The sequence below is a fragment of the Euleptes europaea genome, chromosome 11 (genome assembly GCF_029931775.1).
Source record: "Euleptes europaea isolate rEulEur1 chromosome 11, rEulEur1.hap1, whole genome shotgun sequence".
Lineage (NCBI taxonomy): Eukaryota > Metazoa > Chordata > Lepidosauria > Squamata > Sphaerodactylidae > Euleptes > Euleptes europaea.
Genome location: NC_079322.1, coordinates 22,864,562 through 22,879,589, shown reverse-complemented (window position 1 = coordinate 22,879,589; position 15,028 = coordinate 22,864,562). Strand labels below are relative to the sequence as shown.

Below are 15,028 nucleotides of genomic sequence, written 5' to 3'. Positions count from 1 at the left end.
GCCTCAGTTTAGTCATTTTAGCTTCTAGGGTCAGTTCAGGCTTGATTTGATCTGTAATCCACTGATTTGTTTTTTTGGCAGTCCACGGTATCCGTAACACTCTCCTCCAACACTACATTTCAAAAGTATTTTCTTCCTATCAGCTTTCTTCACTGTCCAGCTTTCACACCCATACATAGTAATAGGAAATACGATGGCATGAATTAATCTAGTCTTGGTGGCCAGTGACACATCCTTACACTTCAAAATATTTTCTAGCTCCTTCATGGCTGCCCTTCCCAGTCTCAATCTCCTTCTGATTTCTTGGCTGCAGTCTCCCTTTTGGCTGATGGTGGAGCCAAGGAATAGAAAGTCTTCAACAATTTCAATTTCAATTGTTTGAAATTTCAAACAATTGTTTGAAATTGTTTGTTTCAATTGTTCAATTTCCTGAACAATTCCACTTCACTACAACTCCATTCCCTTTATAAAAATATTTATTATTATGCAACCTCAGAAGCAACATGAGTTTACTAGATCCTATTGAAATTAAATATGTGTGTGTGTGTGTGTGTGTGTGTGTGTGTGTGTGTGTGTTAAGTCACTTCCGACTCATGGTGACCCTATGAATGAAAGTCCTCCAAAATGTCCTATCCTTGACAGCCTTGCTCAGGTCTTCCAAATGGAGGGCTGTGGCTTCCTTTATTGAGTCAGTCCATCTCTTGTTGGGTCTTCCTCTTTTCCTGTTGCCTTCAACTTTTCCTAGCATGACTGTCTTTTCTAGAGACTCTTGTCATCTCCTGACGTGACCAAAATACGATAGCCTCAGTTTAGTCATTTTAGCTTCTAGGGTCAGTTCAGGCTTGATTTGATCTGTAATCCACTGATTTGTTTTTTTGGCAGTCCACGGTATCCGTAACACTCTCCTCCAACACTACATTTCAAAAGTATTTTCTTCCTATCAGCTTTCTTCACTGTCCAGCTTTCACACCCATACATAGTAATAGGAAATACGATGGCATGAATTAATCTAGTCTTGGTGGCCAGTGACACATCCTTACACTTCAAAATATTTTCTAGCTCCTTCATGGCTGCCCTTCCCAGTCTCAATCTCCTTCTGATTTCTTGGCTGCAGTCTCCCTTTTGGCTGATGGTGGAGCCAAGGAATAGAAAGTCTTCAACAATTTCAATTTCAATTGTTTGAAATTTCAAACAATTGTTTGAAATTGTTTGTTTCAATTGTTCAGTTTCCTGAACAATTCCACTTCACTACAACTCCATTCCCTTTATAAAAATATTTATTATTATGCAACCTCAGAAGCAACATGAGTTTACTAGATCCTATTGAAATTAAATATACTAACCAACTAAAGTATGCATTGTTTAGAGCACCTCTTCCATCCAAGTTGACATGTCATGTTGAAAAAAACAATGGGTCAGATATATACCTGAACTGCAGTAAAAAGGCACCTAACGGAGTTATTTTCAAAAGCTTTCCAATATCATTTTGTTTTATTTCCCCCCATCATCAAAATAATGGATGTTCAGTTGTATGTCCCAAGAAATATGTATATTCTCTTCCAATGAAGGGTCAATTCTGCTGTCCAGTTTGTTTTTGGTTTCAAAACTATCTTTCCTATGCATCGAAATAAAGATTGCCTAGTAGCTGCCCTTAAGCAATCCCTCCTGAGATATTTGACATATTTATTACATTTTTCCAGGCTGATCTTTGTATAAAGTCTTTGTATAAAGTGATGGGCTTAAATTAATCTATTATGCACATATGAGTTTACTAAGGTGTGCTCTAAGCAGTATGGGGTGGGGAGAGGAGACAGTGTACCTCGGAGCGTACTAGAGTATGCTAGACTTCAATGATCTTTGCTCATGGCTGTTTACAGATACTGCAATAGACTGTCTTCTCAGGAAAACTGTATTTGGAGAAGATAATGGAGGGAGGAAAGAAGAAATTATGTATCCACATCATTTTATAAGGAAACTCATAAACTTTATAAGATTTCCCAAGTGATCATGTCATATATGAGATTTTTTTCCCCATAGAAACAGAAATGGAGAAGGGCATAAATTCCAGGAAACCTAAATTATGAGGAACTGATTTGAGTGGGTAAAAATGTGGATGTTTTTGTGCCAGATACTCACAATCTGACTCATACTGTGCAGTGGGTGGTTTAAACTCCATCCTCTCAAACTCCCTGATGCCTGGAAAAGCGCTATAATTGTCCCACTTTATGAGAAAGGCAATAGAATGGACCCATCCAACTATCGGCCTATCCACTGTGGACAAATTGTATGCCTCTTGGTTGCTTCAGAAACTAAGTAATTGGGTATGTGAAAATGACATTATTGGCCCCCAACAAGCTGGCTTTGTGAACGGACGTCATGATGTCACAACAAAAAGTCAACTGTACTAGAGATTATTGGGAGGGGGCAGCCAGGCACTCCCTCCACCATCTAGTTTGGCTTTAAGAATAGAGAGGATTTAAACACAATGCAGATGTATTTAGATCTCATTCACCTACCTCCCTTCCCACTATTCTCTGCAGGTCCTGTGTGACAGACATGTGCGAGTGCCCTGTTCATAAAAACTGCTACTGTGAATCATTCCTAGCCTACACCAGAGCCTGTCAGAGGGAAGGCCTCAAAGTCCACTGGAAGCCTGAGCAAAACTGTGCAGGTGAGTGGGAATCGCCAACTGCATGCTTGAAACGGAGGCTGGGAATACATGTTGCAATCGTATGTGTATCTCCAATGCCATTTTTCCTAGGGGGAAAAAACGTATGGGGAGGGAGGTGGTTTGGAGAGGAGAAGCAGAGAGGAGAATGGTGTGCTTAGTCCTCTTCCTGCCCTGCCAGTTCAAATCATTCCCCCCTCTCAAAAATAAATAAATAAAAAGACCTGTCCCGCCTCCATGGTGTTGATCCTGTGGCTGTTTTGAGCAGAGGTGGCAAGGAAAGGGTTAATCTCTGCCATTTCTCCCAACCAAACTGATTCTTTCCAAAGCTGCTTTTCCTAGGCAAAAGTAGCTGTCTGACTTTTGTTACACATACAAGTGTTTAACCAAGATCTGCCCTGAACACACAGTCTGAAGGGAACAATCCTTGTCTGCACCACTGTGATGCCAGATTTTTTTTAAAAAAACCCAACAAAGATCAATAAATGGTTAGCAGGTGCTGAAATCCGATAACCAGCAGGCTTGCATTCTGCTCTTTGGAGAGAATACAGGAAGCATGTGTGACAAGCAGAATTCCAGCAAGTTTGTACTAACAACCCTGTTATAAAACTTGCATCAAATACCTAGTTCATTTGTCTGCTAAATGGTTGGGGTGGTTAGGGGAAGGATCACAGAGCTCTGAGGTTCTGGATTATTATGGCTGATTACTAACATTTCCTACACTGCTTTTAGTTCATGCAGAAGCACAGCTGTAATAGATCTGCCTTCATAGGAAGAGGAAAAAAGAAAGAGAGGCTGTGGTGGGGATGCACAGCTGAACTGCATCTAGTTTACTCGTTAAAGTGACTAGCCCCCCAGTTCCATAATGATTTAAGGCCTAGTGCTGGCAATCAAAGATGGAGGAACAGCTGGGTTCCAGTTTTGAAAAGTTGGGATGAGCAGAGAATGGATCCATTCCCCTTTATCCAAATGCCAAGGTGGTAGGGTTGCCAGCCTCCAGGTACTAGCTGGAGATCTCCTGCTATTACAATTGATCTCCAGCCGATAGAGATCAGTTCCCCTGGAGAAAATGGCTGCTTTGGCAATGGACTATGGTATTAGAGTCCCTGCCAAACCCTGCCCTCCTGAGGCTCCACCCCAAAAACCTCCTGCCGGAGGCAACCTGGCAACCCTACAAGGTGGGTTGTGTATGGTTGCCAACTCCAGCTTGGAAAATTCCTGTAGATTTGGGAGTGGTGCCTGAGGGGGGTGGAGTTTGAGAAGGCGCTCAGTAATTCCACAGAGCTGCACCCTACAAAGGTGCCGTTTCCTTCAGGGGACCTGATCTCTGTGGTCTGGATATCAGGTTTAAGTCCAGGAGAACTCCAGGACCCATCTATGAGAGCAGACTATGAAGGCATTTCTATACTGACTCAGGAAGATTTATTGAAATGGTGGACAAATCCGGAGTCCTGTCTCTCTACCAGCTTCAAGCTGCAAGCATTCTTCTTCTCCACTGCCAGTTATCTTCTTCATGGGCTACAGGCTATAAGCTCTGCAAATTAGCTACTAGCTGTAAACTCTTTACTGACCACAAAAGACTTTGTTTTTCATCATTAAGGACTTATCTGTTACTTACCTCATTATAGTGATGCTTTGACAGATGTATATATGAGGTTGCCTATTGCATGATGTTTTGTTTTTGATAAAATGCCCAATTATTGTGTTATGTTTGGGGTCTTTGCATAGCACCTTGCAATATATTAAATAGCCAGTTATTTGATAGTGCTTAAGAATTCCTATTGCCTTGAGGTTCTTATTGTTCTGATTTGGCTTGTTTGCACAACACATTGCTTCTAATATATTATTTTGCTTTGGCCATTGTGCTGGGTTGTCTGCCCTCTCTGTCATCACTGGTGGGTAGGGTTGCCAACCTCCAGGTAGTAGCTGGAGATCTCCTGCTATTACAACTGATCTCCAGCCGATAGAGATCAGTTCACCTGGAGAAAATGGCTGCTTTGGCAATTGGACTCTATGGCATCAAAGTCCCTCCCCTCCCCAAACCCTGCCCTCCTCAGGCTGCACCCCAAAACCTTCCCGCTGGTGTTGAAGAGGGACCTTGCAATCCTACTGGTGGGGAATACGGCATCCTTCCCAGCTTTCCAATGGTCCGCTTCTGTCTACGCTGAAATTCACCTTGTTTTGTTTCCTGGGTTTGTCTTTGTTACATTTTAGCCCTTAGCTGCTCATGGCCAGGTTTGCTGCATTCAGTGCCAAGGAGTGGCCTTTATAGCAAGTGATTGCCTTGTGATCCCCATACACTATGGAACATGATTGTTTCACTTGTTGATAGCTTTTATTACTGCATGCTGCTTTCTAATGGGGTGGTGACCTGGATGCTCACAAAGAGGAATTGATGGTTATTAGAGAAGATAAGAAAAAGGGTAGTCCTTGCTGCTCCAGAAGTTATTACCTTGAGGACCGTATTGGTAATTGTATGTGGCACAGGGCCCACTGATTTCCTTTAGTGTCCTTTTAGATGGAGGGTGCATTAGCAGATAGGGGTGAATGACAGAGCTAAAAATAGTCAGCCGGTTACTCTGAAAGTTGTGATCATCCTTTATAATGGGGGAAAAAACAATACAAGTAAAGTGCTTCCAAGTATGATTCCAGTCTCAGATATCATTAATGGAATCTCTCCCTCCTTCTCTCTTGGTTTATTGACCTTTGCCTTTAATAGAGCAGCAGGAAAGTGAATTAAATATACTACAGGAGCAACAAAGTGCCCACCCGTATGTAACGGGAGTGCATTAACTTCAGTAGGACTTGCCCCTCTAAGACCTTAGAGGTGAGCTAACTGCTTGAGTTTAGTAAATTTCCTGATTAGTTCATAAGTACTTGAACAAGAATGACAGCCAGCATGGTGTAGTGGTTAAGAGCAGCAGACTCTAATCTGGAGAACCGGGTTCGATTCCCCTCTCCTCCACGTGAAGCCTGCTGGGTGACCTTGGGCCAGTCACAGTTCTCTCAGAACCCTCTCAGCCCACGCAGAAGCAGGCAATGTCAAATCACCTTCGAATGTCTCTTGCCTTGAAAACCCCAGGGGTCGCCATGAGTCAGCTGTTACTTGACGGCACACATGCACACGCACTCTTGGACAAGAAGTGCCTCGAATTGCCAACAATACAATCATATGACACAGGTCCTTGGAGCATGGAGCACGAAATAGATGAGGCAATATTCCCGAGTGTGAGTGCAATCAAGCTAAGCTACTGCAGTCTAAGTATATAGATGTCAGGTCTTCTTAGAAGTCTACTGTGTGACTTGTGATTCAGGCATTCCTTTGGAAACCTTAAGAGCAAAACCGCCACTTCTCTGTGGACATTTATGCAGGGTTGATTTTGATGCTCGCTCAAATATGCTTTTTAAAATTTGCCCTTTAAAATGACTATTCATGGTCCCCGTGCAAGAGGAGAAAGTTAAATTCCACCCCCCACTCACCTGCTCCTTCGTTCTTTTGTTTGTATAGCAATTAGCAATGGTCGTTTGCATAGTTAAGCAGAGGCTGTGATTTTTCATGGTTCCTTCAGTAAATGCTTTGATGCAGGGGTGGAGCAAATACAAAAGGTAGCGTTAAAGAGGCGCTTAAGAAATGCGAAGCCGGTATGCGCCGGCTTTGCAGTGACAGCTGAAGTGACGGTTCAGCGTGAAAGAATCAAAAAAATATGCGGGGTACTTCGCCTGGAATGTGCTGCTAATCACCAAGCATAAATGGCCTCTGTGTGTATTTGGGGCTTTGCTGGTTTTGGTGGCATGTTGCGGTCAGGATTATGTGGATGCATCAAAAGGTGAGCCCTTCCTTAGAGCAGAGGGTTGGTCTTAATGACCTTCTGGTGTATATCAGTCTCTCTCCCACCTCATCCCCATGTTCAATCACAAGATGTTCCCAAAGCTCCCCCCCCCCCCGCTGTACCTGACCAGCCACTGTGTGAAACGGAATGCTGGACTAGATAGGCTATTGGTCTGATGCAGCAGGGCTGCTTTACCTTCTTCCAACTTTGTGATGTTGTTCTTTACATAGGAGCAAGGCTGGTAGGAATTGGTGAAGAAAAGGAGAGAGAGTAGGGTTGCCAGGCCCCTCTTCGCCACCAGAGGTTTTGGGGGCAAGCCTGATGAGGGTGGGGTTTGGGGAGGGGAGGGACTTCAATGCCATAGAGTCCAGTTGCCATAGTGGTCATTTTTCTCTAGGTGAACTGATCTCTATCAGCTGGAGATCAGTTGTAACAGCAGGAGATCTCCACCTAGTACATGGGAAACACGGGTCTTGAACATGTAGAGGTCGGGGGTGGGATGGATTGGCTCCTCCCTCCAACTGTGATCCCAATTGGCTTTCTGCATATTCATTTGGCTACAATGGAATGGTTTAAAAGGCCTGTATGAAATCTGGAATGGGGTGACTTTAAAAATAAAAACTGTATTTTACGAACTGAAGCCAAAATGTTGGGCAGTGTTAGATATAGTAGTAGGTGTGCTACTGTATGAAATAGAGCACAAAGGAATGCAGAATCCAATCAAATAAGTGCAGCATGGTGTAGTGTTTAAGAGCGTTGGAGTGCCTCAGGATGTAAGCTCTAGCCCTGCGGCAAAACCATAAAGAGATTCCAGCAGACGGCAAGTCCACGAAAGCAGTTTTATTTGGTTAGAATCGACAGGTTTCAGAAGCCATATTCAAAAGGACACTAGTAAAGGGCAAAGGCAAGGTGCAGAGCATATATGGAAAAGCAACAGGAGATAACTGGTAACCTAGACAACCCCCCTCCCAGAGGCAGGAAGGAGCACTTGGCAATTCCCACAGTATGGGAATTTATGAAGACTAAACACGGGGCACAGATTGGCCTTGAACAGAACAGCACAACAGCACCTGGGAGCAGCACAATCGCACTACCACATACCACCCCCCTGGCTTGCTCCTGACACAGGGATCTGTCCTGGGCCCTGTGTTGTTCAATATCTTTATAAAAGATTTGGATGAAGGAATAGAGGGGATGCTTATGAAATTTGCAGATGATACTAAATTGGGAGGAGTAGCGAATACAGTAGAAGGCAGAGCCAGGATACAGGATGATCTTGACAGGCTGGAGAATTGGGCTAAAACCAATAAAATGCACTTCAACAGAAATAAATGTAAAGTTCTGCATTTAGTTAGGAAAAATCAAATGCATAATTATAGGATGGGGGAGACTTGTCTTAGCAGTAGTGTGTGCGAAAAGGATCTTGTGGTCTTAGTGGACCAAACACTGAATATGAGTCAGCAGTGTGATGTGGTAGCTAAAAAGGCAAATGCAATCTTGGGCTACATCAACAGAAGTATAGTGTCCAGATCACACGAAGTAATAGTATCACTTTACTCTGCTCTGGTTAGACCTCACCTAGAGTATTGTGTTCAGTTTTGGGCACCGCAGTTTAAGAAGGATGTAGACAAGCTGTTACGTGTTCAGAGGAGGGCAACAAAGATGGTGAGGGGTCTGGAGACCAAGTCCTATGAGGAAGGACTTGAAGGGCTATCATATAGAGGATGGTGCCGCCAAGTTGTTTTCTGTTGCCCCAGAAGGTCAGACCAGAACCAACGGGTTGAAATTAAATCAAAAGAGTTTCTGTCTAGACATTAGGAAGAATTTTCTAACAGTTAGAGCAATTCCTCAGTGGAACAGATTTCCGCGAGAGGTGGTAAGTGCTCCTTTCCTGGAGGTTTTTAAGCAGAGGCTAGATGGCCATCTGTCAGCAATGATGATTCTATGACCTTAGACAGTTCATGAGAGGGAGGGCATCTTGGCCATCTTCTGGGCATGGAGTAGGGGTCACTGGGGGTATGGGGGGAGGTAGTTATGAATTTCCTACATTGTGCAGGGAGTTGGACTAGATGAGCCTGATGGTCCCTTCCAACTCTATGATTCTATGTTTGGAGCAGTGGTCTCTAATCTGTAGAACCGGGTTTGGTTCCCCACTCCTCCACATAAGCAGCGGACGCTCATCTGGTGAACTGGGTTATTTCCCCACTCCTACACATGAAGCTAGCTGGGTGACCTTGGGCTAGTCACAATTTTCTCAGCCACACCTACTTCACAGGGTGTCTGTTGTGGGGAGGGGAAGGGAAGGTGATTGTATGCCGTCTGATTCTTTCTTAAGTGGAAGAGAAAGTCAGCATACCAACTCTTCTTCTTCTCCTTCTCTCCCAGTGATCAATAAACGTAGCAAGATCAATAGTACACACAAACACCTTAAAGCAGACAATTACTTTCTGTAATGAGAACCATTCTCAGGATATTTCCCCCCCAATACAAGCACCTTTCAGACAATAAAAGCTGGAAGTCTGAATGCATGGTGCGGGGAGTGGGGGAATCATAGAAGCCAGCCCATCTCTGCTTTATATGCATTGGGTTACTTGTGTAAAAAGACATTGTGTGTGCATAAGCTGTATATGCATCAATGCCGGTAAGTGTACACTACCTGTCTGTGCATAGTATGTATGTGCATAGGGTCTTACTACTAAATGCCTGTCTATGGGGGTCAGACATCCGCTTTCCTCTGCATACATTCAGGGTTTTGTAGTTGGAAAGGGATTTAAAAGTCTCCTGTGTCAAATTAGCTAATGAATTCAAAGTTGCTCAAATAAATGATCTTATTTATTTCTTTATGGGAAATAATTAGCCTGGGTAACATTTGCTAAAAGGAGACATTTGCATTTGATGGTATTTGTGAACAGGCTGTTTGCCATTTTTGTGACCACTTCTTAAAAGCTGCATTCCCTCATTAATGCAATTGAAAGACGATACAATTAGAAGCAAATTGCTAAAATCCTAAAATCTCTACCAGGCTGCGAACAAGACACACACAGACATACACACACATGCACACTTTAGAAAAGGAGTAAGGAGATCTTACTGAATTGGAAATGAATGTTTCCAACTAATTGTTGTTGTTTTTAAACTTTGCAGCCTAATTTCTTTGAAACAAAAGTTAGAACAGCTAGTTTGGTCTAAGGTTATAATTTTGAAAAACAAGTTCTTGCATTCCCTGTACTCTCTATTTCTACTGTAATTATTCTTTTTAAAAGAAAGGTATATTGCAGATGTTTTGAATTAAGTATAATTGGAGTTTGCAAGGGCCAGATTAAAAGCACATCAGTTAACATGTCAGCTCATGCTGTTTTCCGATTGTCACTTTTCCATAGTTTAAAGTTTATTGTAAATAAGCGGAGGGGAAGAGGGTCAGTTGGGGGAATTTATCTGTACTGGACTTTTTGGGGAAATGTAATATTAAAACATTTAAGTATTAAAAGTATGCAGATAGATTTTGGGGGCATGTTTCAACCTTATTTCTTATTTTTAATTCCCCCATTTCTTAGACTGAGGTCTTGACCAATAAAACCATAAAACTTAAATAAGACCCATATCTAAAAACACCTCCCTTCGACACTTCTCTGCAGCCTCTAAAAAATGAGCAACAAAATAAGTACATTGAGGGTCAGAGCAATTCAACCTAGTCGCTTAAGAAAATACGGACCATTTATTAAATATGGCATAATGCACTTTAGCCTAAGTTGAGACACATAAGGACATTGCAAAAGGATATATACCAAGGAGTCCACTGAGGGCAGGGACATAGCTGGTCTGAAAAGCAAATGTTTCAACAATACTCAGGTAGTGCTTTTACTTAGTGGATGGAAGTTTAAGAGAATTTTGTCTGCCAGGTATTCCACAGAGAGAATAAGAGACAGATCAGATATTGCGGCATATACTGAATGAATAGGCCAGTGGTTAGTGCAAACCAACGGCTTCAGATGCCAGACAATAGACGTCTTAGTTAGCCAATGCTTTTCATATTCTTTGTGCTGATTTGTTTATTTTGTCTTTTGCAAAAATCTGGCCTATTTCGTTTGCTCCAAGACCTTTACAGCAAATAACATATAAGCTATAACTTTGATTTATGAGTGATTGTATTGCATTTTCCAAATTTTATTGCTGCAAAGTCTAGTGTGGTAATTGTTTGATTGTATTTTATTAAATTGGACAAATTGTAAACAATTTAAAAAAAAATATTGCGGCAAATAAATGAAGTAAATATATTTGTTACAAAAAGGCTCAGTGATGCTCAATTCTCTTTGAACTCTTCCAGCAACCCAGTGTAAAAACGGTGCTGTCTACGATACCTGCGGACCTGGATGTGTGAAAACCTGTGACAACTGGAATGAGATCGGTCCTTGCCACAAGCCGTGTATTGCCGGGTGCCACTGCCCTGCAAACTTAGTCCAGCACAAAGGCAGATGCATCAAACCTATTCTCTGCCCACAGCGGTGACGTTTGCTTTTCTTTCCGAAGACTCTAAAACTGGTATCTAGGGTACCCGCTGAAGGTCACAGCCAATGAAGGAATACGGCGTTGGTTGGCAGATTTTGCAAAGCACGCTCACCAAGAGGGAAGACAATGTGTGTGCCTGTATATTTAGGTGTGTATATGGAGGATACCGTGGGATGAAAGAAACAGCAACAGCATCTACCTATGCAACAGGACTGTACTGCTTCTCCATGTGCAGTCATGCAAAGCCCTGAATCATCTCAGCAGCTACAGCGTTAACTCTACCCTATGATGTCTTTTGCATCATCTATGGCTCCACCCCCATCAGGTTACATACATCCAAGTCCCTCCCTCATCACACATCACTTAAGATAGTATCTGTCCTAGGTTAAGCAATATCTGTATGTACCCAAATACATATAAAAGTACATCTGTGCACACCTATGAAAGAAGACGTCATTTAAATAAACCACAGAAGGATTAATTATTATATGTATTTTCTTGCTATAGAGTTTATGCATTATTCCTATGATGATAACCTGTAAACCATGTGAGTCGTTTGTATAAATACACCAGGTGTTTGCTGGCCTGAAAGTATCTACCAGATGACTTTGCCAGTGTAAAAGCTTGTAGTTTCCATGGAAATGTGCCCAGGGGCTACAGCATTGCCAGGTAAGGTTACTTTAAGCTAAAGATTTATGGATGCACAAGAAATGTATTTCTCTGAAGTTAGGGATAATTTGTGTTTTCCTCCTCAGAAGAAGAACCTAGTGATTATTGAGAGCACCTTAGTAACTTAGAAAGCTGGAGGCAGTGTATGATAACTTCATTGAGTCATTTAGGGGTCCTGTAGATTGCCCTGTGTAAGTTACTTTTCCCTGTGCCTGGAGTAATGTTTAAATGAATTAACCATGTGTGGGAACAGCCTACCATGTGAGCCCCAACTAGGCTTGTGCAAAAAAAACCCCACAAATCGGTAAATTTTGGGTTCGTGTTTATTGGGCCTGATTCTTTTCGGTAAACCCAGAATAAGCTGAATACCCATACTGATAAAGGGGTATTTTGGCTTTATTTCTGGATTTACCGAAAAAATTCAAGTCCATTATAATCTATGGGGATTTTTTTTCGAAGCTCCTGTGGGGCCTTTTTGGAGGAGGAGTCATCAAATTTGCAGCATAGCAGCAAGAGACTCTCCTTAGACGGACACCGAAGTTTGGTGAACGTTGGGACAAGGTCCAATTTTATGGGCAAAAGGGTCACCCTCATCCTCCAGGCATTTGCGAGCCAAGCTGTCCTTCGGTTTTCAGGTTCAGAAGTTCAGTGTTGCTGAGGACTGGCGGAAAGAGCCGATTGGCAGGCTGGCAGTGGCACCTCAAAGTCTGGGGGCTCTCTTGGTATCTGGGGCGCATAACATGATGTTCATGCAAATTAGCTTCCAAACTGAGGAAAATGGCTTAAATGCAAGAAAAATAGGGCACAGAAAACATTTATTTTGGTGGCAAATGACATCTTGTGAACAGTCCTTTATTACAGTCATCAAAAATCTGATTTCTAGAGATGGTCATGGTGCGGGAAAACTAAGTCTACTTGGGCCAACCTTCAGTTTGAAAGCAGGGTGTTTTTTTTGGGGGGGGGGGGTGATATCGGAGTCAGCTGAAGTCATGACCAAGGCAGCTCTTGTGAAGGAGATTGCTGGTCACTTAAATGTTGCCTACTCATGGAAAAGTGCCTCCCTAGAAGCTAAGGCAACATCTAAAGGATAAAACTGTTTGTACATTGACCATAAAGGTCGATTATGCATGGGTGCTTTCACGTTCGCCCCTGGTCTGTCTCTGTTGTTTTTTGGAGTTTTGCATGAGTTTTCACTCCATTAGAGATGACCTCACTGCCAGCCCTCACAAGTGCTGGGACTTCCTGTCCCTCCATTAACCTGATTCTTCCATCTCCCCTGAGCTCAGCTCGCTTGAAATCCCCATGCATAAGGCAAAGTGCAGGACATGGAAGATTGGGTGAAGGATGTTTCTCTCACAGAAAGAACTACAGCCAATTACAAAGCATGTCAAGAGGCGGGGATTCAAATGCTTCCTGGGAGTTCTTTCTGATCAGAAGAGAGGCATTTAGAAATGAGGCTTGGGTTTCTCCCACCTCCATTCTTTTTAGGGAGCTTCATTTTGTTTTTTGTTTTGAAAATGATCTTTGAAAATGCTTTTTGATCTGGCACTTGGGTTTCTTGGGGGGGCTTTTAAGCAGTACAGCCAATTACAAAGCAACATTTCAAGAGCGTGGACTCACAAGCTTCTTGTTTTGAGCTTGGAGATTGCTGGTGCACAGCTTTGCAAGAAAGAAGTGTGGCTTCAGTGAGCAATGAAGGGATCAAAGTGGCCAGTTAAGATGACAGAAACATTTGAGATGTAATTCAACACAGAGTTAAGCACTCTAAAAGCCCCAGAAGACAATCGGCTACAGTGTGCTTAACTCTGTTTTGGATTGTCACTTTGGTGTTGGGATAAAACCAAAGACTTAATGGTAGTGCCATCACATTCAAAATGGCTTACCATGGTTGGATGCATGTATACAGCCAAGAATGTTCTAATGGAAACACTTTGTTCTGTGATCCTTGGAAAGTATCCAAAGACCGATAGTATGGCTGTCACCCATTTCCTCATGTCATGAATGCTCTGTTCTTTCTGAAAATGGAAGAACAACAAGAAAGATATGAATTATCCCACAGAAGGGACTTGGGGTATAATTACTTCTGATTCTCTCTTGGAAACGGAATGGTTCAGCTGAGCAGCCTATGGGACTGAAAGGGAGACAGAAATCCATGCTACTTGTGTCATCCTTGGTCCTATGTACTGCTCTCTAGGAAACAGCTGAGAAATATCCCAGAAAAGGAACATACCTAGGGTTGCCAACCTCCAGGTACTAGCTGGAGATCTGCTATTACAACTGATCTCCAGCCGATACAGATCAGTTTGCCTGGAGAAAATTGCCTCTTTGGCAATTGGACTCTATGGCACTGAAGTCCTTCCCCTCCCCAAACCCTGCCCTCCTTAGGCCCCACCCCAAAGCCTCCCACCAGTGGCAAAGAGGGACCTGGCAACCATAAACATACCTGATACAGCAATATCTCTACTGCACTGCAATTGCTGGGGGTGGGGGCTCATTTGTTTTCCATGGACATGTTTTCTGCCAGGTGACAGCCATTTCCTGCTGCCTGAGACTGGAAGCTGATTCTTGGCTGCAAATACTCTCCCTCTGAAAATAATCTCTCTTTTTTTAATCTCTGAGAGCACCAAGGTTGAACGGCAAAAAAGGGGGGAGGGAGTTTGCTTATTTAAATATTTAAATGCCTCTACTTGTATATGCTATGGCTGACATCCATTGAAAATAAATATTAAAGAACTAATGAAAAAAAATTACATCCATGTTAAATACATTGTATTAATGTAACTTTTTATGAGTAGGACTGTGGTGATTAGTGTTTGTAAATAAATAATTTATTTCTAGGGCTGCCAACAAATTAAAAAGCAACTCGTTGATTCGTCATTAATGGTTGTTTTAGTTAATTGAATTTGCATAGATATGCATATTGCCAGAAAGCTCAATTTAAGTGTCTTTGTGGGACAGGTAACTTACAATTTAATAAATGAACATTACAACCTCTCAAATAGAAAAATCATTCTTATTTTTTGTGATAATGTATAGTATATCTGCAATGTGTTATGAAATTCCTACTAAATCCTGAATTAATCCGGGGGGGGGGGGAATTAGTGAAGCCTGTGTCTTGAATCCACTGGAGTGTTTCTCCCAGTACAGCCTCAGATGGCCCCTGAAGTGCCCTGAAATGATCTGGGGCGGGGCTGTCCTTCAGGAGCAGCGTTTGGGGGGCTGCAATAAGAAAGCTGCACTCCATCTGTGGAAATGCGGATGTGAGCCATTGCTTTCAACTCAGAATCTTGGGGCTTAATTAAAATGTTTAGTTGAGAGCCAGTGTGGTGTAGTGGTTAAGACTGGTGGTTTGGAG

The 15,028-nt window shown here is 42.5% G+C and overlaps 1 protein-coding gene across 1 annotated transcript in view; it reads left to right on the top strand.

Annotated features, from left to right (window-relative positions):
- The window catches only part of BMPER (BMP binding endothelial regulator), a 195,925-nt gene extending 184,640 nt beyond the window's left edge, over window positions 1-11,285 (top strand). The window contains exons 13-14 of the mRNA XM_056857049.1: window positions 2,541-2,671; window positions 10,823-11,285. Coding sequence (XP_056713027.1) covers window positions 2,541-2,671; window positions 10,823-11,004 — 313 coding nt within the window. The 3' untranslated portion in view covers window positions 11,005-11,285. The remainder of the gene's footprint in view (window positions 1-2,540; window positions 2,672-10,822) is intronic.
- Window positions 11,286-15,028: the final 3,743 nt, after the last annotated feature.